The following is a 25,665-nucleotide window of genomic DNA, read 5'->3' as shown; positions in this document are numbered from 1 at the left end:
GACTCACAGCACCTGGTCATGATTAGCTTAGCTAAATTTCAGAAAATTTGAAAATGAGGAACATTGTGCTGTTGCCCTGGAGTCGTTTAGGTTTCCTAGACTACCCATCCTTTCTGACTTTGAGTCAGGCTTTGTAGCAACTTTGGTAGAAGCGGGAGACAGATTTTGTGCGTGCGTGCGTGCGTGCGTGTGTGTGTGTGTGTGTGTGTGTACATATACATATGCACAGTTACACTATTAACATTTCCATTTTCTCATATGTAAAGTGGGGATAAAAATAGCTTCTTTACAGAGGTAACATAAAGATAAAAATGAAATAGAGTATGTTAAATATTTGTATAAAACTCTCAATAGATGTTAGCTGCCATATTATTTGGTACTTACTGGGCATTAAACCCTGTGCTGGGTTTTTGGGATGGGGTGCTAGAAGGAAGGTACATAATCCGTGTCCTAGAGAAATAATCCAGTTTAAGAGAAAAAGGAGTACAAATACATGTTTGAAAAAAATTTAAGTAACATGAGGAAGATATGCAAGCAAGTAAAGTTATGTGTATATTCATCACTCCATTTGAATACCTACTACCTGCAAGGGACACAGAGATTTGCTCAGTGCTGTATCAGTGATGATGAAAACATGATGCAAGTGATTGTTTTCACACACACTAGAACTTTTGCATTCAGATGAGTATTGGCCCCTCTAAAGATTTTGAATAAATTAGTGATGTTGCCATTACTAATGGAGTTACATTTTTTGGAACTAGTTTCAGAATCTACAACAGACACTTTTGCACAATTTCAGGGTTGATGCATCTTTGTCCATCAAAGTGGTCTTGATTATTTTGAAACAGAGTTTGGACTTCAAAAAACAAAGTATACCTTTAAAGTAGCAAAAACAGGTTTTTTTGGCTCATACCCAGCTCTAAGAGTATTTCCAAATGTGGAGTTTCCAGACATGCTCTGCACATGCTCATCAGCATTGGACTACATGGAAAGAACTCCAAGGTTATTGCCTTGAAAGAGATACCTGAATATATAATTCCACTATATAATTCCATCTTATATTTTCTTTATGGCTTACTGGGTTATTGTGGTGAAGAGAAAGGCTGCAGGATTGATGTTTAAACTAGCAAAAAATGATATCTCATTTACAAAACGAAACAAAAAAAGAAGTGGAAGGAGAGTTCTGGCCACACTTGTGAGCTGAGTCTTTGAAGGGCTGTGGTAGTGTGAGTAACTGTCTCCATGGGGACACAATATGAAGGAAGGTAGCAAGTGAGATGGCTGTTCCATACTGGCAAAAAACAACCAACTGTCTTCCCAGGTTGGGAAACCCTAGAAAGTACAATTGAGGGGGCTCTTAGATCTCAGTCTTTTTACTTGAATTTTTCCATTAGGAAAGACTCTCAGGGTGTGGGTGAGAGATTGATGATCTGAACCCTAAAAGACACAGCCGTCTTCAGACTTTGAGTCTAAACGTGGGAGATAATTTGATGAAAAGTAAGAGGTAAGCATATTCCAAACAGGCACCCATTAGAAAAAGAGATGCTGCAAGGAAGGAGAGAGAGGCAGAAAGATAAAAGGACAGACATTAATGGAGAGGATTTTTCATATTGTTAGAGGGGCTAGTGGGCAGTCTAAGGAATGTATCTCATTTCTCCATTCTCTTATGTTTGTTTCTAAAGCTTCTACCTAAGCACTGTGCCACTACCATCAGCAAAGCGAAGAATAAGAAAACCATGAAGCAGAGGCAGACTCCCCGAAAAGGAGAGCCTGAGAGGGACAAGCCAGGAGCTGAGAGTCACCGGAAGAACCGCAGCATTGTCACCAAGTGAGGACCTGGACCCTGGAGGGCCATCTGGGCACGACATCAAAGAAGGGAGAAGAGGGAAGAGGGAAGGTGCTCAGCAAAGGAATGAGGCAGTGGTGGTGGGGATGACAGATACAGAAGTATGCATAAATGTGAATTTTCTGCTTTGCCTTTGAAGTCAGCATCTATGTGTACTGCTCTAGGCTGAGTATTCCTAGAATATGAAAGGGGTCTGAAGGTCATGGACCTCACAAATCCCTCCCAGATGCTAGCAGGCAGTGCCAGACCTGTAATCCACGCTCATTTCACTGTCTCAATTTCTCCCAGCATGGACAAGCTACACCTAATCTTGACAGAATTGGCCCTGACAATGAATCATGTATACAGCTTCTCTGTGTTTGAACACATTATCTTCCCTTCTGAGTATCTCAGCAGCCATCTGGAGACCAGACTCAACAGGTACCACTCTTCCTTTCCCTTCCATGTATGTGTACTGTGGTAGTTCTCAAGCTGGTTCTGTCAGATTCCTCTTGGTGGTCATTCCAATGCACTCAGTCTGGCATATGCCCAGTCTCTATTAAAAGCAACCAAACAAAAAGAACCCCAGACCTCTACAGGGGGTTTTGATGAGCAACCAGAATTGATCACCACTGGTTTCGCAGAGGGAGTGAGGTGTTTGCAGTCAGCAGACCTGCATTGACATCCTGGTCATTAGCGAAGATATTGGAGCAGTTTAACTTGTTTGAACCTTAGTTTCCTACCCTGAAAAGTAAGGATAATGGTATTTACCCTATAATGAGAATTACCTGTAATGGGGAATTGGTAGAGAATCGAAGATAATAATGAGAGCAAAGCTTCTGACATATATAGGCCTCAACAAGATAGATCCCCTTCCCTCCACTTTGTTCTTCATTCCATTGCCCCCTAAAGGAGGAGGAGCATTCCTTCTATTGGAATTAGGCACTGAAGTCAGCAATTAGGGGAATGAAGAGAAGAATTATAATAAATAACCCCTTAGTCCTCTGTTTTGTTTTGGAATATGTAGTATATTCACAAATATTTATTGAACATCTACCATGTGTCAGCAGTGCTCTAGAAGCAGTTGATACAGCAGAATACGAAACAGATACAAATCCATGTCCTCATAAAGCTTACCTTCTAGTGGGGGAGATCGACAACAAAATAAGAAAGTAGCATATGTAGTAGATTAGATAGTGACAAGTGTTAAGCAGAAAAATAAATCAGGAAAAGGATATAGTAAGGTGTGTGTGCTGTAGTTGGTGGATGGCCAGGGAAGGCCTGCTTGAGAAAATGACATTTGAGTAAACTGAACGAATTAGGGAAGCCGAGTGTGTGACTATCTGGGGCAAGAACATTCCAGGCAGGGGAAACAGCACACATACAACCTGGCCAAGGCTCTGTGGTGAGAACATGCCTGTTATGTTCAGGAGACATGGAGGAGGTCACGAAGGCTGGAGCAGAATGAGCCAGAGGGAGACTGGTACCGTGTGAGATTAGAGAGGTGGGAGGAGTGGCAGACCGGAGAGGTGCTTCTGCGTTACGGTGTGACTTTTATTCTGAGTGAGCAGGGAGCTTTGGCAGGGCTTGAGTAGAGCAATAACACAATTTCACTCAGTATTTCAACAGGATCACTCTGGCTACACTAGGGGGACAATGACAGAGCAGAGAGAACAGGAGTCTATTTTGATTGTAGGAGAGATGCAGATATAGTTTTCAGTTAGGTTTTTGCTTGGTTGGCAGTAAAATTAGTTTGTTTTCATTCTGTACACATCAGCTATATGGAAGAAAATATCTCAAGTGCATATACAATGTCAGTTTGATAATTGCCCATGTGTAAACCTTCAGAAGCTGACAGTGGTTTCTAGGTCCTGGAACAGCATGGGTGTGACTAGTCTTCCCTGAATACTTCTGATACTTTCTTTACTGACATCATTGTTCCTAAAGCCCCAAGGTTGGCCTAGAGGTTGGCCTCAATGGAAACTTTAAAATAGATTAGGCTTGCCCAGCCAGGCAGCCCCTACCCCCCCACCAGTCTGTTCCTCCTGTATTATTTTTCCCTCAAGTACTCTCTCCTGTCTTTTCCTTTTCATCTGGGGAGCAGGCCCTCCTGCCATAAATGCTTGCTAAAAACACAAAACAAATAAAGCATCTCCCAAACATCTATGGCTTTAGGAAGGATCTGATAAACTCATTCATACTGAGGTGCAAATGACTAATAAAGGCTTGTCATTGACAAAGTGTAATGTTTCTCTTTCCCCTACCTACTGTTTACAAATTTTTTTTTAGGCTCAAAATTAAAGTGTTTATTTCTTTTATTTATTTTTTTCTAGTGGTATTCAGTATCTTTGTTTTTTTTTTAAACTAAGGTATCATTGATATATAATCTTTGAAGGTTTCACATGAACAACATTGTGGTTTCAGCATCCACCCATATTATCAAGTCCCCCCACCCTCCATTGCAGTCATTGTCCATCACGGTAGTAAGATGCTATAGAGTCATTACATGTCTTCTCCTTACTGTACTGCCTTCCCGGTGACCTACCTGTCCATTTACATATTAACAAAGAAAAAAAGCCTAAGTCAAAGGACTGACTGTAGTTGTGATTTCTCATATTCTTGGGGAAGGTATTTAGAAGGAGTTGGGGGTACAGTGGGGAGGGGCATTCTTGGTGTGCACCTAAAATAATAAAGTGTGGAGTTATTCCACCTTCTCTAGGGTTGGCTATATATACTTTCATGCAAGCCAGGTGTACTTGCTATCCAGCCCTGGCATCCCACGCCACTCAGGATTGCACTGCACTTCCAAGGTTTTCTGGATGTAGTTTCCATTTGAGAGCACAGTGGGTGGAACTAATTCTTTCTAAGGAGATAAGTCAAATACTGTCCCTGAGAGTGCAAGTGGTATGAGCCCACAGCTAGACTTACATGGTATTCTGAAGCCTGGATACTCCCAGATACACCTGACCTAATTTCTTCAGAGGTGGCCGAAAAGCATGGTGTTTAGGACTCAACTGTTACTGGATTCAAATCCCAGCTCTGCCACTTGCCAGTTGTGGTCTTCAAAGATAGCAAGTGACTTATTATTTCTGTGCGTGTTAGTTTCTTCATCGGTAGAATGGGAATGATAATTGCACCTATCTTGTTGGGTTTTCTCTGAGGTTCAAATGTGATAATCTATGCAGTTAAATCTTAGCACAGCACCTGGAACACAGTAGAATGCCATAACCATTACTATGTTTATCATTGTTTTCACAATTATGATTTTTGTCACCCAGAGCCATTGTTTGGCTGGCGGGCTACAATGCCACAACCCAGGAGATCGCAAGGCCTTCTGAGCTTTTGGCAGGAGTTAAAGCGTACATCAGCTTCATCCAGTCGCTGGGCCAGTGTTTGGGTGTGGATGTTTCCCGAGTCATTCGTAATGCCCTCCTGCAGCAGACACAGCCCCTGGACTCGTGTGGGGAACAGACTATCACCACTCTCTACACAAATTGGTCAGTGCTGCTTATCTTCTTCCTCAGCCTTGCCTGTTGGTTAGCACTTTTTCTTTTACACGATGGGACTTTTGGTGGCATTTTAGTTCCCAGAGTCATAGAGCCCCAAACTGAGGCTTGTCTCTGCTTGAGGACTGGAGCAGTAAGCTGAGGCAGACCCAGAACCCCTTCTGTTCATCATGAGGTTTCTTTCTAACCTTCCATGTAATGTCCATCAGCCTGCTCTTTACCAATTTTATCTTTTTCCCCTTAATCTTCAGTTCTTAACTTTCCTTTTGTGGATTCTTACTGTGTTAATTTCAAGTGATCTCTCTTCCTCTTTCTCAAGTTCTCCTGTTTCTCTGTTCATCCAGCTTCTCTCTCTGAAGACCATTCCATCTGACACTATCTCTCCAGAACATTATCTCCTCACTACCCCTTGACACAACCACATTGAGTCTAGTGGATTATTCTTAGTAGGGAAGGGGACCATCTCCCCAAAACCGGAGGAAGTAGGAATCAGCAGTATTTCTTTTGAACTTTGAAGGATGGAAAGAAGCTGGATTCCTACCTCCCCAAGACACTGGGTGGTGCTCTTAATCCAATATCAGTTTAGCAGGAGATAGGCTGCAAAGAACCCCTTCTCGTTCTGCGAAGGGGAAAAGGCTGAGAAGAGGTTTGCAAATGCCAGCAGGGGCCCAGCAGGTAAGGCAATGGGTGTTGTGGGCTGGGTAGGAATTTTGAGTATCTGGAGAGGGCATGCCCCTGTGATGGAGGCAGCCACCACTTATTTCCACCTGATTACTGACCCACTAAATTCTTATTTTTAGTGAGAAATCTCTGTTTCAAAATTTTGACAAGTAATCCAAATTAAAAGGAAAAAAAAAAAACCATGTCTGATGGCTGAGTTTGGCCCACCCATTTTAGCTTTTTGATTTCTGTAAGATCTAGGCCCCAAGCTCAGCCTGGGTGAGTGGAGTGAGCTGGCCAAACCCTTCTCTGATGACACTGGCTGGAGGCTGCGAAGTCAGCTTGCTCAGAGGTCATGAGGGAATATTTGGAGACTGGAAGACCAGTGTTTACAGGGCTCCTCTCTGCCCAGTGGGTTTGACTTGAGACCCACTTCCAGGGTCCTAGGTCCTCAGTCCAGTATTCTCCTTAGAGAAGCTGAGGCTAAGTTTATTTCAGAGGACCCCAACTAGTAGGCGTTTTTTTTCTAGCCAGCTTGGGGGCTTGTCTTACCTGACAAAGAAAGGCCCAGGGTGAAGGCAGAGCAGTAGCTGGGAAGGAGCAGGGGCTGAGGGAGGGAAGTGCATGCTTTTACACTGGACAGCCCAGTGAAATACCCTGCAGTTTTAGGCCAAGTAGAATTACACTACTGCCAGTTTTTTTTTTTTTTTTGAGCCAACAGCTTGGGGTGTTAGAGTGCTGTCCTTTCTTTGAGTCTCTTCTGCCCACCCCAGCCTTTGGCAGAGTTTCTCTTCCTGAGCCCATTGGTAGTGGCAGGAGCAATGGTAGGGAGGAGAGATAGAGCACTAATATTCTCTGCTTTCTTGGCCAACCCTGTAGGTACCTAGAAAGTCTGCTTAGACAGGCAAGCAGTGGGACCATCGTCCTTTCCCCAGCCATGCAGGCCTTCATCAGCCTCCCCAGAGACGGGGAGCAGAACTTCAGCGCAGAGGAGTTCTCTGACATCTCTGGTGAGCCCAGGGCCTGGTCTCCTTGTTAAGGAGCTAAGCCTTTTCCCTCAGCCTGAGGACGGCAAGTAAATCCTCCTACCTTCCCAGAGGCTCATTCTGTATTCTTCTCAGCATCTCTGCTAGATTCCATTGTAGGGACAGTAAAAAGAGTCCAAGTGAGACCCAAAATTGACAAGTGGCCTGGAGTTGAAGGTAGAGTAGGAAAATGAGGAGGTTAAGAGTTAGGCAAGGCTGTTAGTCACTGAAGGGGTACATTCTTTGAAGGGTAGTAAACAGTTATTACCTATTTCCACAAAGAATAAAGAGTAAGCCATGTAATGAAGGGTAAAGGATAAATGTAAGGAGGACATTCTGATATTTGGGATTATTAAACAGTGACCTGATATTTAATAATGATGATCAAACAGTAGATGACAATTACTGTGGGCTAAGTTCTAAGCTTTCATGTGTATTAACTCACAACAACAACTATCCTCACATAGAGCCTTGTGGTAGATACTCTTATTACCCCCATTGTGCAGATGAGGACATTGAACTGCAGACAGGTTAAGGAGCTTGCCCATGGCCACACATTCATAAATGGTAGAACTGGAATTTCAGCTCAAGGCAGTCAGATTCTGGAACCTAGGTGCTTAAGCACCCTGTAATGCTGCTTTCCAGTATAGAAGTGCTTTTGTGTCTCGAAGCAGTAAGGAGTGTGTTGTGAATGAATTGAGAAGTGTTCTCTTTTTAAAGAGAGCTGAAGCCACAGAGATCCTTTTTAATAGATTTGTGTTTCTGACTGACTGACTAATGAACTATTGTACTGCTGCCTTCTTCCTCTCACCTCCATGTAAATCATGGATCCTGCATGGTATCTGGGACAGGTAGGAGATGTTTCATTGACTCTGCCCTCTCTGTTTTTCCCCTTCCTTTGGGCATGGTGGGAGTAGGGTGATAGGAAAGTCAGAGTACACAGTTCCGTTTTCCAGCTCTGCCTCCTTCTTAGTCTCTTTGAGACTCCATCAGTAAGCTGGCCCTACTCTTACCTGCTGGAGGCTTCAGAGGTCTCCTTCTCATCAGCTCCACCCACAAACTGTAGGCAGCATCTAAATTCAGCTTTAAGTCTTGCTGACAACTGATGAACAGCAGGAGGTAATGCTGATTCCCCCTTCTTCCACCCCCACCCCAATTTTCCTGGGTTACCATGGTAATGGGGCAATGCTACTGTAAAAATAGGTAGATGGAAAAAGAAGGCTGCCCGTGGGTTACTAGTCTGGAATAGAGAAGCCCAGAGTAAGGAGATCTGGCAGATCCAAACCAGTAGATCAGTGTGGCTTCTCTCCAGAGAAGGCAATTCAGCCCCTCTTTTCCTCTGTCAGCCATTTTAGCAGGATAGGAAATCCTCTTCTACTTCTCAGCTCAATTCTTCCTATTGTAAATAGGTGACTCTAAAAATGCCTAGTATTTACTCTGGACAAGTCTCTGTGTCGGTAGCTGTGACCATTTCTACTTCCCCTGTCACTGATGGAGGTGGAGATCAACTGGTTCTGTCTTCAAAAGACTTGAGTGTGGAGCTTTGATTTCCTTTTCCTTCTGAACGCTTGTTAAACTTGCCTTTCTGCTGTTGGTCTCTTGTTGTTTCTTCTTGTCCTTTATGGTTTTGTCTGCTGGGATGGCCCATAGCCGAAGATCATTGCTAGAGCTCCTTCCTGTCTGAATTTGTCACTTGTGCTTCTAACATGGGATTTCTCCCAGGCAGGTTTTATTTAATTCACCAAGTGCCAGAAGCAGGGTGGGTAGAGAGGTATGAGGCATTGGGGCAGACTAGAGGGAAGAGGGACTTAGAGGAAAAAATGACTAGGACTCTGGGGATGTGTGTTCATTATGAAAAAAGAAAAGGTAGCTCTGGGAGAGGAAAATCTGGGCAGTGAGGCATAAAGTAAGGGAAACAGAGGGAGGAACGTAGAAACAGCCAGACCTTAGATAAGGAATGAGTTGTGGTTTCTGCTGGGACCCAGTAAGGGCAGTAGGGCATTGAGTTAGGTTTCTGAAACTAGCCCTTGGCTTGACTAAGGGATCTTGGACAAGCACTTAACCCCCATGTCTGTGAAACCAGGATGATGTTAATAATTATTGTGATAATCCCTTATTCATATATATCCTTATAGTTTCCTACAGTTTTTATAATGTAGTATTTTATTACTTTCATAACAGCTCTATGAGGTATTCAGGGCAGATTTCTTCATTTTACAGAGAAGTAAACTGAGGCTCAGAGAGGTTCAGTGACTTGTTTAAGGTTTTATATCTAATAAACCTAATCCAGAAAGAGTAAAACCTACGCACCACATAAAGGGACTTGGGAAAATATAGATTCTTATAAGAATGTAAAGTAAATAGTTATCATTTGTGGTAGGTCTGGGCATAAATACCAGAGGGAAGAAGGTAAGTTGTCCCTTGGGCAGGCCAGATCTGTCACCTAAATGTAGGATTTCAGGCCACTTTCGCTCCCTGACTTTCCACTTCCTTTCCCTGCTAAAGAAACATCTCAAATGTGCAGATTACCCTTTGTTTGCTGTGCCGATGCTCCAGTGCCCCCTGAGTCCCACCTGGTACCTCTGTAACTCTATTTCAGAGATGCGGGCCTTGGCTGAACTCTTGGGCCCCTATGGCATGAAGTTCCTGAGTGAAAATCTGATGTGGCATGTGACCTCTCAGATCATGGAGCTGAAGGTACTGGAAGCCAGCCCTGGGAAAAGGGCCCAGCCCTGGGCGAGGTAACGTAGGAGTAGAAGACTAGGAAGGATGTACCTGGGTCGTATCTTTTCCTGCTGAATGTCTCTGTGTCCCGGCTGCAGAAACTGGTGGTGGAAAACATGGATGTACTTGTTCAGATCAGATCCAACTTCAGCAAGGTGGACTTGATGGCTTCTCTGCTGCCCCAGCTGATGGGTGAGCACCTCCCGTAAAAGGAGAAGGCATTGTGGGAAAAGCATTGTGGGTGACAAGGGCTTTGGTGGGCTGGTGGCTAGGCCGCCATTGCTATTCTCATAAGTGCTCTTCACTAACACTCTGTTTTCTTTTTTTTCTTAGGAGCTGACAATGTCCTGAAGCGCATGACCATCATTGGAGTTATCCTCAGTTTTAGGGCCATGGCCCAAGAAGGACTTCGGGAGGTGATTTGGGGGGTGGGGGCTGCCACAGAATCACAGACACCTCTGTGGGTTGGGTTTGTATGAGAAATTGGGGAAATGTTTGGTGAGCATCAAGGAGAAAGGAGTTTAATTTGGTAGAGGTCCTGGAAGATCTCTGGGGCTAGATGAGCTGAGGAAACATAGAGGTATGAGCAGAGAGATAGCATGGGAAGCTGGCTGGTTCTTGTCTAAGCTGAGGCCCTTTTTATTTTTGAGGCCACCTATTTTTGAAAGCACTGGCCACTGCCATCATGTGGACTCATTTATCTTCTCTTCCCTCCAGGTTTTCTCCTCCCACTGCCCATTTCTCATGGGTCCCATTGAGTGCCTCAAGGAGTTTGTCACACCAGACACAGACATCAAGGTATGAGGGACTGCAAAGTGGAAACGAAAAGGAGATTTCTGTTGTTGAAAAGATGTAGCTAAGATCTTATAAGGGAGAGAGGCTCCTGAAGAATACTGTGGGGAGAAGAGCCAGGATTTAAATAGGAAAACATTGGGGAAGATTTTGGGGAGAGAGGAGCTTTGCTCAGACAGATATTCTTGGAGACCAAGGACAGAGCTGGGGAGGCCCTGTGGGGGTTGGGAGAGATGGGTAAGATCTAGGAGAACATCTGTTGGTTTCCGCCTAAAATGTGCAAATTAGATACTGAACTATGTGCAAACAAGTCCTCTCTTCAGTTAGGAGCTTAGTTAGGAGTTTTTGTAAAAAGATTTGTTCCTTCCATGTCCACTCACCTGGGGGCCCTCAGAGTTTCCTTCCTTTTTCTGGTCTTTTCTTCCTCCTTGTTCTGAAACCTGGTTCCTCTATATCTGTGTCACCTGGCTCAGGCCCCCATTTACTCCAGAGATGGAGAAAGGGAGCAGGGCCTTCTGCAGGCACCCCAAGTTAAACATCCATTTCTCTGCCCCTCCTCCACCTCTGTAGCTTCTTCCTGTCTTCTGAATCACCTGGAACAAACAAGTATGTTATGCAGAAAATACAGCCAAAGGCTGGGAACACAAGGGCCTTCAAACACATAGGGTAGGCTCTTTTCTTATTCATTCCTGTAACCAAGAGAGACCTGTGATAAGAGGCAACAGGTTAGCAGGAAGAATTAAAGTTAAATGTTAAGAAAAACTTCTTTACCTTGAGATCAAAAGACCTGTGATATTTCCCCCTCTGTGCCTGAAATTGCATGAGGCTCAGATGGTCATGGGGGCTGCGAGGGGGTGATGTTTCACTGGGAGGCTGCTCCTCTTGAGTAGCCTCTGACTTTACAGTTGAGCCTGGGTTTCTGGCAGCTGCGGATGCTGGGGCTGAATGCCCTAGCCTGTCAGGAGCTTGTTTAGCTGATATTGCTTGGGCAGCTCTGAGCTTTAGGCTCTGCCTGTCTGTGAAAATAAGCTGGTGAGGGCAGAGAAACAGGGATGGCCTGTCCATCAGAGATTCTGTTACTGCCTCAGAGGGGTGAGAAGATTAGGAGAAGAGAAAGTAAGACCCTTTCAGTCATCCCTTTCTTCCCTCAGAAAACCACAGTTCAGGGACCAGTTCCCTGATCTCCTGGGCCATACTTACCATGAGCAGGGTCATTTAGTTAGTGGAAAATTTAAATAAAGGGCAGAGGAGAACATGCAGCTAAGGTTTACCTTCTGTGTGAAGTACCATAGGCAAAGTGTGTAATCTATTGGGATATCTCTGGGGTTCTTTGCATAAATACTCCACATAGCTGTCTACTCTTGAAACAACTATCCTTTTTCTTCCAAAACATTTTCGAGTCTTTTTTTTTTCTTTTAACTTCGAGAGGGGTCTAAGTGCTTGGTGTAGCAGTCGAAGTTTGGGACTACATCCTGCTAACCTGCTTTTAAGTACAATGAGGGATTTGGGTATCAGTCATATTTTAATTGAATGCCGTCCATGGGTTTAGGAATGTGTTAAAAGCTGGAAAGGATAAAAAGAAATGCAGAGTTTCTGGATTTGAGATAAAGAAAGGGGAGAAAATTTATGTTTATTAGTCTATGAGTGACTCTTTAGTCCCTAGGGTAGATGCTTTACACATGTGGTCCAATTTAATCATCACAACTCTGTGAGGTAAGGATTATTATCCCAGTTTTACATATAAGAACATTGAAGCTCTAAAAGGTTAAGTAACTTTTAGCCAGGGTCACACATTTAGTGAGTGGTGCTGCTAGAACTTGAACCCAAATCTCACTCCAAAGCCTTTTTCTCCTCTGACTATGGTGTGAGGTTTTAAAGAATTATAATCTCGTTGGTGGGATAAGCCATATGTCTCACCTCCTATCTGAAAAGGTAACTCATAATACTAGGTGCTGTGTGTGATCAGTGCCAAGTTGGTAGTACCAGTTTAAGGAGGGGGAGATGGGTTTGGACTGAAGTAATCAGGGAGGGCTCCACAGAGAATATGGGATTTGAGTTAAGCCTCAAGGGGCAGATGTCAATTAGATATAAGTGGAGCACAAGAATGGACACTCTAGAAAGAAGGAAGCACATGAACCAAAGTATACAAGTCAGGAAGTAAGTTGTATTTTGGACACCGTGACTAAATTAAGCTGGCTGCATTGACTGTAAGAAGCATTTGGGAAAAAAAGGTTGAAAAAGCAAATTTGTACTGTGGAGCATCTGAATGCCATGCTAATGCATTTTGGGCTTTTCCCCTGTAGGTTAGGGACAGCTGTGAAAGGAATACCTAGAAAAGAGGATAGTCCACCTATCCTCTTAAAAAGTTTAAAAATCTGTGATCCAGGAATCCTGACTACCTGTAGTTTCGGCCAGGTACTTGTCCCCTGGGAATCCTTTCCAGCATGTTTTCTTCTCTATCAGGTGACCCTGAGTGTCTTTGAGCTGGCATCTGCTGCAGGAGTGGGCTGTGACATTGACCCAGCCCTGGTGGCTGCCATTGCCAATCTGAAAGCTGGTAAAACTGGGGAAATGGAAAAAGGGGGCTTGAACTATAATTTTGGGTAGAAAAATGTCAATGTCAAAGAAGGCTTTATTTGAGATTGTGAATTCAGAGGTTATAACCTGGGAGCTAAGGAGAGACTAAAAGTCCCTAACCCCCACAAAATATATATGTAGATAATTTAGATTCTTGGACAGGTTCCAACCAGTTGACCTGTCAATCGGCTAGAAAGTAGTAAGTGAGAATCTGTTTGATGTTCAGCAAGTGCTCAAAGGAGCTTGCAGTTTGGTTGGGGAAATAAGGTTAATGCAAATGAAACAATGAGAGAACAATACACAGTAGTATATGATGTCATGCCAGGTTGTGTGGTATAGCATCTAGGTTCCCCAGGGTGATCGTGTGCTCTTCCCCACCATGTAATCATCTTGACACTATTCACTTCTTCCCCCAGTCTCACACATGTCTGTCATATGGAAACACTGCACATTTCCTCTGATTAGCATATTCATACTTGTACACGCTCAGAACAGAAGGGGGGCTGGTATTAAGCCCTTTCAAAATTGCCAGACTGGCTCTTCCTCTGCTCTCTTGGTTTTGGTGAGGCTCTTTCCTCTCCCTCCCGCCTCTTCACCCCATCACACAGAGTGCTGTCAGACTGCCTGTCAGCAGAGCCCTTCGCACAGAGCTCTGCTTCATTCATCAGTGGCCTCCAGGACTTGGCCGTCACTGTAAGTGGAGGCTAGTCCTGTCCCTTTCAGCAATAAGGACTTGCCTATAGTATTTTAGAGAGTGTTTTCATAGATATGTCTTATCCTCACAGTGATTTGGTGATGTAGGCCCCCTGTAAAAGATAATTTGTGTTTACTGACCTTACTTTTCCTCTTTTCCTTTTTCCTTCTTACCAGATACTTCATCTCCTGAGGAAGAATATAAGGTCGCCTGCCTGCTCTTGATCTTTCTTGCTGTTTCCCTCCCACTCCTTGCCACTGACCCTTCTTCATTCTATAGCATTGAGAAGGATGGTAAGTAAGGAGCAGGTTTGAGGCACCAGTGCTATTTAGGTTGGTGTCCTGGGGTAGGGAGATGAGATGGAGACCTTTTTCTGGAAAGTAGACTTCTGATTCATGTGTAAAGTTCTGTTTCTAAAGCACTTGAGAATGACCTATCCATAACACTCAGTGCCAGTCAGATTTCATGGGAATATCTTTCTCCTAACCCCCAAATGCCTTTTAGTCCTTTTAGTGTTATACAGGGGTGGCCCAGCCTGGAAAAATGAGAAATTACCAGAGGGGGTCAGCCTGGGTGTGGCTCACTTCATTGTGTCCTTTTGTTTTTCTCCTCTGTCATTACTAATCTAGGTTACAACAATAACATTCACTGCTTGACCAAGGCCATCATCCAGGTGTCTGCTGCCCTCTTTACACTCTACAACAAGAACATAGAAACTCATCTCAAGGAATTTTTGGTGGTGAGTGGGTCCAGTCTATAAGGAACGGAAGATTGCAAAGTCTAGCAGAATTGGTTTGACTTAAACCCACAGACAGGTATTATTAAGCAGGCTTTGGTGTCTAACCTCCTTTATTCAATAAGCAGTGAGAGGCCACTTTGTGAAGTGCAAGAATTTCTTCTAAATTCCCTAACAGCTGTTGTTTTAGCCTCTGCCCAAATACTTGGAAAGAGCACTGGACTAAGAGTCAGCAGATCTGAGTTCTAGTTCTGGATCTGCCCTAAGAAGTTGTGTGGGCTCTGAAGAGCCAAACTTCTAGGGCCTCAATCTTTCCATTTATTAAATAGGGTGATTAAGCTGAATCTATAGCTCAGTACCTTGGTGTGGATTAGAATATCCCGAGGAGCTTGTGAAAATACAGATTCCTGATCCTTACACCAAACCTACTGAACTAGAATATCCTAGGGGGGGTCTAGGTCTCTGTTTTTAATAAGGTCTCCAGGAGAGCTGATGCACAATGAAGTGGGAGAGACACTGAATTTTATAATATATAAAGTCATTTCCAACTCTAATACTGACAAAAAGTCAAACTTTTTTCAAATTCTCAAACTTCAGTGTAAATCAGAATCACCTAGAGAATTTCTGATTGAGTAGATTTGAGGTGGGGGGCTAAAGAATTTGCATATCCAGCATGTTCCCAGGTGATGATGATGATGTTCATCCTGGGGTCTCATTCTGAGAACCACTGGTCTAGATATCTAGGGACGAGTGCTTCCAACCAGGCAGCGGATTCTACTGTAGGTTATTTTCAGTTTGTTTGAAAAAAATTGTTTAAAAAATTTCAGCCAAAGTTTGACTCCCTGTAACTATCACCATTGATCTTAGTTTTGCCTCTGGAAAAACACAGAATAAGTAATCTCTTTCCATTGTTGAAAGAGGCCCCAGAGTTTTCCATTCTAAATTCTCCTTGGAGGAATCCTGTCCATACACTTCTGATACATGGTCCATTAGCCACTGCCTGCTTGAGCATTGTCAGTAACAGGGAGCTTATTCCTTTGCAAAGCATGGTTCTAATTTAAGAACTACAGCCTCATCTGTCTCCTTTTAGGAGAAAACATAGTAGATCATATTATCTTGGAAATCATACCATTGCCCTGAAAAATACAAATTGGGGACTTGTAAGCTTAGTTAGAGGGTCCCTATTTAAAGTGGGACAACCAGCTAGACAGAATGGGCTTTGAGCATCTTAGACATGAAGAGGTTTCACACCAGATCTCTAAGACCTGGTGGGAAGGGAATTTTTCCCCTCCTTTTCCCTTTTCCCTTCTTTGTTTGCTAAACCTGAGCCTGGATACAGTTAATCACGTTTCTTCCTCCCTGTTTGATCTGGGAGCCTTGAGGTGAATGGGGAGGACAGCCATTTGAGAGTTGACAGGTAGAGAATATCAAGAGTGCTGTCCCACTGTCTGAATCACAGGCCCAGCTCTGTTTCTGGTCTGGTGGGGAGTCAGCTGTAAACTGCCTGGGGACAGTGGTGTTGAGAGACTGCGTAGGAAAAGAGGTTAATCTCCTGGCATACAGTATTACCTGCCCTTTTTCTAGGTCCTTTCCTCTCCCCCAGCACCCCTGGCAACCTGCAGTTGTCTGCACTGTCTGGTTTACAGGCACTGTGCATCTCGGAAACCTGGGGGATTTGCCACTTTTCCACCCTGAGTCTCCAGGAGCATCTCAGCACTTCTTAACTCTTCTTGATCTTGTCCGAACTTCCTGTAGCCTGGGGCTGTCCTGTTCTGACCTCCATAAAAATCTGCTTCCTAACAAATCAAATTCTTCCCTTACAGGTGGCCTCTGTCAGCCTTTTGCAGCTGGGCCAGGAGACTGACAAGCTTAAAACCAGAAATCGGGAATCCATTTCTCTGCTCATGCGCTTGGTATGTGCCTGGTTTAAGATGATTTGGGGAAAGGGGGGAGGGGCCAGAGGGGGAATCCTCTTAGGGTCTTTGGGTCCCTGCCATTGTCATCACCCAATAGCATGAACTAAGAACTGAATTCTGCCTGACCCTCTGGGTCTAGTCCTCACATTCTGGTTATTTGTCCTGTATTCCCAAGGTGGGGTCTTTAAGGACTTCTCTGCAGGACACAGCCTTCCTTGCCCCTAGCTGACTGGGCTCAGTGTTCTTGTTTGACCTGGTGGGGCAGTCTGCCCCTTATCTGTAACTACCTGCCCAGTACACATTTGGTGTTACCGGACCACTTTCTACTACTAGATTTCTTGTCCCTAAGGACATTACGAAGAGGGTGCTGAAAAGCACAGAGCAGAACTGCGGGAGGGAGGTGAGGGCTCAGAGGAGGAAAGGGATTTCAGCTGAAAAGCTGTAAGGCAGGGAGCCAGGTGGGCCATGAATCAGGCAGCTCCTGCTCTCTCTTCTTTCTTTCCACGCTCTGGGCTTTCCCTCCTTTGGCAGAAAGTTCTGGGAACTCTGACTCAGTTAACTTAAAAAAAATTCTTTCCTCATGACCCTGTTTCCCTCTTCACCACGTTTACTCTTTTTCTCTAAAAGTCTGACTCTCCAAGTTAGTCCTGCACTTCGATGTAGTCAGGAGTGGGTCCTGCCCTGGTCTCCATGTCTAAGAGGCCTTCTTACCTAAGGGGAGGAGATGTGCCCACCTGGAGCCTGTGCTGCCCCTCAGAGTCCACACTAAGGATGTCTGGGGCCTCAGAACCCTCTGCTAAGTAGGTCCGGCCTATTCGTAGGCTGCTGTGGAGCATCATCCCCAAGTCCATCCTCCTGAGGCAGCCTGCTGCTGGCGGATATACCTCTAGTGCCCAAGGAATGTATGGCTGGAGTTCAGATAGGAAGTTTATGTGTATATCCAAGATTGTTAGACTGGGATGGTTCTCTCCAATATGTTTTGGTGCAGAACTAACTCTACGGAGCTTAAGAATTCTTAATTCAAACCTGGCCTTGCATCAAATTCTACAGGTATAGTATGAAGGTTGAAAGATGAACACAGTAGTTTGATTTATTTAGTCATATGGTATGTGGGCTTCCATTTGTACCCTTGGCCAGCCCCGCAAATGTTTGGGGCAGGCTCCCTCTGGGTTTGAGCGGTGTCTGTGTCTCAGCTAGACACAGCTAGAAAAGGGCCTAGGTTAGGCTGATTAAGGATGAGGATGGAGAAGTGGAGAGACTGGACATGAGGTTGGCGATGGTGAGGGATGAGAAGGCAGAGGAGGCAGATGAGGGCAAATGCCAGTCACATGTTAGGTGTAGGGGCACAGTCTTTGGTGCAGCATGACCCTGGGCAAGTTAACTAACCTTCTGTGCCTCTGATTCTGTACCCTTGAAAGTGGGCAATAATCCTTAGGATTCATAAGGTAATATATGTGAAAGTGCCTAGTACATAACAGATGCTCAATAAATGTTAGTTCCCTCTGTCTGCTGGTCATTTTAATTTTTGGATGGCTTAGGCATACCTCTTCATTCCCTTAGGGATCTTTTACTTCCCTAAGGTTGGAGGTGATTCTTTATTGCCATTCAGCCCTGCCTTCCGCTTCTGCTTTCATCCCCCCAGCCCCACCTCCACAGGTGGAAAGGTGTCTGTTCCTTGTGGCATTGCAGAGAAGCCTGCAGAGTGGCTGGAACAGAGCTACGGGACCAGGAGCTTTTTGTTGGATGGAGAGACTGAGGGACTAGCTGCTGCAAAACAATTTAAATGCAAATGTTTCCACAGAGAAACTGGAATGGCTGAAGGGGAAGGAGCTGTATTCTGAGGTCAGAGGCTACTCTTGTAGCCCCAAATCCTGGCCAGGTACTTCTCTCCCCAGGGTCTTTCTGTCTTGGCTGTCAAGCCTGGGCAGTGCCCACTGCTAGTGTTACCAGCCTGCTTGGGTTTGACAGGTGAAGATATGACTCATAGAATCATGGAATTCTGATGGCAGAACCAGACTAGATCCTGGCTGTTAGTCCTATCCTTATAATTCCTAGGTGTGGGAACTGAGGAGAGGGAGGGAACAGTGACGTTCAAGGGCTCCTCCAAATTGTAAGGGCAGATTTGACTTGTCTAGAACCCAACTTTTTTGGCTTTCCCTGTAGCACTGTTTCCACTACCATGATTTCCTCCAGGTCAGGGCCTTGTTATTTTCTGGTGCTTAATGGAGCAAAGAATAGGAAGTGTTAGGTCAGTGGATCCTTCTTAAAGCCATCACTCATTTCTCTGTACCTGAGGGTCATATCCTGGAAAAGAGATCTTATCTGTCTCCTGGCTTAAAGTTTGAAAGTCTTACCTAGCAAGGAATTCTTTCTGTTAGTCCGAAGTCAGAGCTGTTAAACCTAAGTCAGAGCTACAGTTTTACAGGCAGATTTCCTTTCCTTCAGCCTGCAATGTCTGCTCTTCTGAGGCTGTTGTGTGCATTTATTTGACAACAGCAGAATCTTACAAATTTTACAACTTGAAAGGACTTCAGAGAGAGAACATGTTAGAGTGGATATGGTAGGTTCTTTTTGAGTGAATTTTCAGAACTTGAAACAACAGACATATTGGGGAGGGTCCCTCTCTGTGAATTGCCAGAGGATATGGGACACTTCCCTCCAGTGTTTTTAGACCCACAACCTCTGGGCTGAGGAAAGTACTGAAGGAAATACGTGCTGTTCCTTCCTCAGGGATGAGACCCTCCAGCCTAATGCTAGGTTGTGCTGCTCTCTAATATGCCCTCCCGGGCCCCCTTATCCCAGCAATTTGATCTATCTTTCTGCTGGGCTGTGGGGGCTGCTGGGATTGCCACAGCACATAGGCTCCTAATTAAACTAATTAATCATGCCTGCTCCTCTATGCAGCATCCTGACTGTTCCCCAAGCACTGTACTGAGGGAGGGAGGAGGGTGAGGCCCAGCACACAGGACCCGTGTGGATTCCAGGCCCCTCTTTGTCGGCCTGCGGTGGCCATGGTTTCCTTCTGTGCAGAGCTCTGTTATTAGCACTTTTATCCATCCTTGCCTGCATCTGCGCTGCCCACTCACATACGGTTTAGCATCCAGACTAGAAGAGAATGGGACCTGCTCTGCTACTAGGGCAGTGATTCTTCCCTGCCTTCTGCTTCTGAGCCCCTCATGTAACCCTGAGGAAGGAGATGGGCATTTTTAATGGAGCTGAAGAGGCCGCATTGCTTTCCTAGAGCTAAACAGAGTGAGGGAGGAAGGGGGCCCGGTGATTTGGAACCCTGTTCACTTGTAACACTAAGGGCCTCAAAGGGCCCCGGGCACGGCCTGAAGAGGAAATGGTGTCACAGAGGTACGCCCTCCCCGAGGTTCTCATCTCTTGGCTGCTTCTCTTCCAGGTGGTGGAGGAGTCCTCCTTCCTGACTCTGGACATGTTGGAGTCCTGTTTCCCTTATGTCCTGCTTCGAAATGCCTATCGGGAGGTGTCCCGGGCCTTCCACCTGAACCGAGTGTCAAGCAGTACCCACTAAAAGGCCCTTTGGACTTCGCTAAACCTCATGCTATACTGGACCTGTGGCCATTGTCTCAGTGCGTGGGGATGGGGCGGGATCAGGAGCCAGAGCCGGCATTAAGAGCCAGTCAGGCATATGGAGGAACAGTCCAGGGTTGGGAAATCATAGAGAAGTGGGGCAGGCTGGGGGGATGGAGGACAGTTTTTGGGAAAAGTTTATGGGGTTGGGGTTACATGTGTGAATTTTTACAATGAAGAAAACGAGTGCCATACAAATGTGCTTCCTATCTTCTGGTAACTAGAGCTAGAGCTCTGACTGGCATGGGTCTCTCGACCTTCATCACTATTCTAGAATAATGCTGGAGGGCAGAGATGATCAATCATCATATTAAACCATAATGAGCTTATAATCCTCCCACTGGAGCTGCTACTGTCTCCTGCACATTCATTAGGACGATTATCTCCTCTCTTCCTTTTCCAAATGTGTTCAGCAAACATTCAGCCTGCTCTTATTGCAAAGTGGTGGCAAAGGAACCCCATTTTTCCTTTGTGGGGGCTCTTTTAGGGGGTTTGGGTTTCTTACTCTGCCTCTAGCTCTACTGCCTATAGGGGCATGAGGAAATGCTCTTAGAGATTTTCACTGCCCCAGACCCCCTTCACCTGCTCTACCATGCCTTGTGGGTAGTAAGTTCTGTTTAACTTTAACCCCTTCTGCTGTTGCTTTCACATCACTACAGCCCAGAGCACAGAGGGTCAGTCTAGATAACTGTAGGTCACACAACCACTAACTGGAACGAAGTCCTGTGGGTTTCCTCCCAAGACCATTTGGGGTATTCTCCCTCTTATCTGGAGGGACTAATTGAACCCCAATCCCCTGTCTTCCTGGGTACAGATGTTGCTCCAGGCAGGGATTTCTCTCCTAGATCTTACATTTCATTGACCTCATTAGGTTATAGGGCCCTGAGAGTGGGTATACTTGAGGGAGTACAAGCTGTTTCAACTAAGCCCTTTTCTGCACTAATTAGAATTTCAAGTATCATAAAGCCTGGGGCATTCAAAGTGCACTAAACTAGGTTTAGGTAACTCCATGGCAGGAAACGGTGGTTCCCATCCATCACTTCTGTGTATCCATTGCCAGGAAGGACTGGAGCACAGGTCTGGAATGGTTGGAGTGGTCAAATACAAGTAACTAACTGATTGATTAGGGTCATGTTCCTACGTCCACAATAAGTGGGAAGTAATTTTGGCTTTCAGCAAAACCATCTTGCCTTTATGAAAGCTGTTTGATAGCTGCTTTTGGATTTTGTATGTGTGTTTGATCTTTATTTCTTGAGACCCAGGCTTAGTTGATAACTTTTTTTTTAACTTGGCACCAATAATCAGTCCACAAGTTTTTCTTAGCAACAATTGTCTGCTCTTCAGGGTAGAAGCAACAGAGAATTCCTTCTTCATGCAGCCTCTAGTTGTCCTTCCTTGCTAAGGAAAAGACATTACCTCTAAGGAGTGATTCAGGGTTGGGCCCACTGAGACTATGGGCAAAGCTGATGAGGAAGAGAAGGCTCAGAAGTACCTGAACAACTCTTACACCCTTGTATCTCTCTCTGTTGGGGCCTTCTTCTTGAGGAGATGGAGACACCTTTTCCATGTACATATAGAACCGCCTGAGAGGACCCTCCCAGAGGACAGCAAAACAAGTTACTGCAGAGGAATAGAGGGTAGACATAATACCTTTTTAATTGAAAAATTTGAGACAGTTATTCCACATACACTTGTAAGAAATAATATACAGAGATCCTGTGTATCTACCTGTTACCCTCAGTGCTAACATCCTGCAAAACTAGTACACTATCAGAACCAGGATAGTGACATTGATACATTCCATGGGGCCTATTCAGATTTTCCCAGGTTTACTTATACTTGTTTCTCTGTGTGTATGTGTTTAGTTCTGTACCATGTGTAGGTGCGTGCATCCACTGCCACAGTCAAGAACAGATCCCTTACCACCAGGATCCTTCATGTTGCCCTTGTATAACCACACCCACTTTCCTTCTGCAACTCCCTGCCTTTTCCCTAACCCTTGGCAACATAAATCTTTTCTTTTCTAAAATTTTGTCATTTGACACAATATCTTTTTATAAACACATAATGGCACACACATTTCTCTACCCTTTTTTAAAATACTTTTGCATTGTTATGACAAGCCTGCAAGGTAGTCAGGGAAGGCTTTCCTATTTCAGGCCAGCAAACAGATTTAGAGATATTAAATGGCTTACTGAAGGTCACATGTTTAACAGTTAATAGAACCAAGTCTGATACCCAGTCCTATACCTTTTCTACCTGAGCAGACTGCCTCTTCATCTAGGAAGACTTAGTTTTTAGAATCTGGAGAGTTAAGAATGAGCAAATAGGAGATGAGGACATGATGGCCTTTTACTGCCTGAATGGTGAACACCTAGAGGTGAAGGGGCAGATGAGGTAACAGGACCGACCCATCAGCACTTACGCAGTTTGCTTGCTTGACCCCAAGTGTCCCTGACCCCTCAGAGCTTGGGACACAATCAACTATGAACTGCTTTCGCAATCAGATCCCGGGCTCACTTTATTCCCTCCTGAGAGGAACTGATGAGAGAGTATCAGGGAGAAACTCTGACCCTGGTTGTTTTGTCTTGCCGGTAGAGTAGCTGGTAGCCTCAGCATTCTCATTAGTGCAGTGTTTTCATTAACATCTCCATTAACTTGTTTGCTGCGAAGAGATGGAATCATCCCTCCCACCAAGCCTGGGGTGGAGATGCTTGCAGAGGAGCTCCCTTTCCTCTGGGTGGTATAAACAGTGCCTTCCCCACTGGTGCTCAGGCCAGGTGGCAGGGGAGGGCAGCCTCCAAGTGCTGTGGGGCTGGGCGGGGCTGAGGGCATCGACCCTTTGAGCACTGGAACCTAGGAGGGAAACGGGTCCCAGCTAGGAATAAGGCTTCCTTAACCTTAGGTCCTCATGCCCTACATGAGTTCTTCTCCAACAAAGTTTGACTTTGGGAAGAAGCAGGCATGTGATTGAAATGCACTCAGGAGGTTGGGGGAAGAGTGTTCTTCCAGTCCTCCTCCCTACAGGGCCTCCGGCTCCTCCTAAGTACCTGTCATCAAAAGAGATGAAGATGAATCTCCCCTCAGCCCCCACACCTCAGGGAGTTGTCAGGTACTCTCCCTCCCACCTGAATAGGAAGCAGGAGCAGCAGGCCAGGCTGCAGGTTGAGGAAATCAGAAGTTAACTTGAGCGGAGTTTGCAGCTCTGGAGAGATTGAGGAGCCGCTTTTTCTTGTCACTTTGGAAGGAGAGGATTGTGAGGCCGCCCCTTTAAATAGCATTCCCGTAGGAGGCAGATCACATCCATCCGTCACTGCTGCCAAAGCATCGTTTTTGGTCTCTATCAAACTCAAAGCTTGTCGGAAGAGATTGTAGATTCAGGGAGTGAGGAGGCAGGGTCTCCAGGGGCCAGGGGTAGTTTGGAAGCTGAAAAGGAGAGGAGTGAGGTTGGGTAGAAGGAGCCTGGGGAAGATGGGGGACAGGGGACCAGAGGACAGGACAGGGAGAGAAGAATAGCCATTTTTTGAGGCTATGAATGGAGGAGATATATCGGGATTCTTATCTAGATAAGGCAGAGATGGGATTGGATTCCTGCAAGAAGAATGAGGTTGAGGTTACACACCAGAGCTGGTGACTAAAGAGAAAGAGAAGCACAGAATGGACAAGCACTGGAAAAAGGTTAAGGGGCTTGGCCTTGGCTTTGTAACTTACTCTCTGGGAGACCACATCATTTTTCTGGGCCGAGTCTTGCCATTTGTTAAATGAAGGGCATTAGATTAATTGGACTATCTTACACGAATAATTCTTTTTGGTGAATTTTCCTTTTTAAAAAATGGGTTAGGAGGTGGGGGCCCGGGAGAGCAGGGGTAGGATATGCCACTATGTTGATGAGAAATCTTCGGCCTCTTTTCCCTCTCTTCTAGCTGAAATACCTGTGAAATTTGGGGAGCTCCTTAGCTGTAATCCTAATTTCCTAATTAAAGCTCTTTAGCTCTAATGCTAATTTGCAATCCTTTTGTAGTTTCTAGCCCATTCTTTTCCAGTTTCTAAGGAAGATGATTGATTGCTCTCAAGTTTTGAGAACTGGATTGTGTAGGAGTCTGATGAAGGTCTCAGATGCAGCTATGTCTTTGCTGGGACTGTTCCTCTGTCGAGGAGGGGAAAGGGTCCTTAAACTGAAACTGAGTGGACAGGGAAGGGGAAGTCCCTGTATTCTCTCTGCTTTTTTTCCATCTCTGACTGCCATCTCCTGCCCCTGTACTTTCTGGGAGCTGGTTCTGCTCATACTTCTCTGTCCTGCCAGATCTGAAGGCCTGACCTAACCTAATTGCCTGAGGGCAAATCTTTTATGTTGGAAGGCTTCAGCCTGCCACTTCACTTCTGTTTTTTTTTTTTTCTTCCTCCATTGCCTGAGAAGCAGCGAGCCTCCACCTCATACTTAGAATGGAGTAAATACTTTCTCTGGATCAGTCCTCCTAACCTCCAGAGTTCCTGAAATAAAAACTCACAATCTGGGGTTCTGGATTAGTGGCCTGCTCTGGATTTAGCAGTTAGTGAATACTCTCCATTTTCTGTTTACATAGGATTTTTCCCACTGCCAAAGTCGGTGGTTATTAAGGAGGAGAACAATTTTAAGGAGTCCTAAGGTGGTTTCTGCCAGAGTCCCCGGTAGAACTCAGATGGAAGAGGCATTGCCCTGTTATAAGGTCTTGAGTTCCAGTTCCAGTTCATTCATTCTATAAATGTTTTAAGCAGCTAGGCTGCTTTTTTGTGCTGCCCCCATTAGCCAATAGCCATTTGATTGCTTTCACTGAAGACAGTGGAAATAAATAGGAACAGCTACAGGAAGGGTTGAGATGAGATACCAGGAATGATTTCTTGGCTTCTATGGAGATACACACACACACAGCCCTATAAAAAAATATATTAATTCAGTCAGTCAGTTGGAGAAAATGTGGTGCTGCCCACTCTGGGGGATTCTCTCTGGAACGCTTTAAGCTTGGGAGAAACTCCCCCCGACCAAACCAAGGCATCAGGGGGAAGGCCACAGCAATGGGCCAGCAAGCTGGGAGGAACTAAGGAGAGGGGTGGAATACCATCGCAACTCAGAGCTGATACTGAACTTTTCCCTTCAAAGGCAGGCGCACAAGTGTGAGGGTCTGGAGCTAGGTTCTGAGGGTGGGTGGATACACTCAGCCCGAGTGCCCAGGGCCCCCAGGCAGAGATGTGGGCTCATCCCGTGACCTCTCTCACATGGGACGCACAAGCGGCTGGGCCCACATGGAGGTACACGAAACAACACGCACATACACAGAAACTCAAAGCACACACCAAAGGCACCCACACACAGCCGCCCACACTGAAGTCCTGCCCCGCCTGCGCCGCGCCCTGTATTCACGCACTTACAGCCCCCGCGCGGGGCCGCGCAGCCACTTGCACCGGGTGCCCGGGAGCGTGCGCTCGCCCTTGGGCGCTTCTGGTTGTGTGCGCCCCCGGCTTCCAGTCGTTCCTTTGGGAGGGGGAGGAGTGGCTGCGAGGGGTGAGAGACAAGCGCGCAGGCCGACGAGAAGGGAGGGAGCAGAGGGAGGGGAGCGCGGCCGGGGGAGGAGAGCGGGA

General features: G+C 45.5%; 1 protein-coding gene across 2 annotated transcripts in view; it reads left to right on the top strand.

Annotated features, from left to right (window-relative positions):
- Positions 1-24,062, top strand: part of NCKAP1L (NCK associated protein 1 like) — a 42,496-nt gene extending 18,434 nt beyond the window's left edge. The window contains exons 19-31 of one of the 2 annotated variants that reach the window (XM_017678644.3): positions 1,683-1,828; positions 2,135-2,266; positions 5,104-5,322; positions 6,871-7,001; positions 9,616-9,713; positions 9,839-9,932; positions 10,074-10,156; positions 10,458-10,538; positions 12,996-13,089; positions 13,980-14,096; positions 14,433-14,542; positions 16,363-16,452; positions 19,859-24,062. In XM_017678644.3, the coding sequence (XP_017534133.3) occupies positions 1,683-1,828; positions 2,135-2,266; positions 5,104-5,322; positions 6,871-7,001; positions 9,616-9,713; positions 9,839-9,932; positions 10,074-10,156; positions 10,458-10,538; positions 12,996-13,089; positions 13,980-14,096; positions 14,433-14,542; positions 16,363-16,452; positions 19,859-19,990 (1,527 nt within the window). In that variant the 3' untranslated portion in view covers positions 19,991-24,062. Of the gene's footprint in view, positions 1-1,682; positions 1,829-2,134; positions 2,267-5,103; positions 5,323-6,870; positions 7,002-9,615; positions 9,714-9,838; positions 9,933-10,073; positions 10,157-10,457; positions 10,539-12,995; positions 13,090-13,979; positions 14,097-14,432; positions 14,543-16,362; positions 16,453-18,097; positions 18,355-19,858 lie in introns of those variants that run through there. The other variant, XM_037007243.2, reaches the window with a different exon arrangement.
- The last annotated feature ends 1,603 nt before the right edge of the window (positions 24,063-25,665 follow it).

This window comes from Manis javanica, chromosome 10 (genome assembly GCF_040802235.1).
Source record: "Manis javanica isolate MJ-LG chromosome 10, MJ_LKY, whole genome shotgun sequence".
NCBI classification, from domain to species: Eukaryota; Metazoa; Chordata; class Mammalia; order Pholidota; family Manidae; genus Manis; species Manis javanica.
Note: the sequence above shows the minus strand (reverse complement) of the source record. Positions and strands in the feature narration are given on the sequence as shown.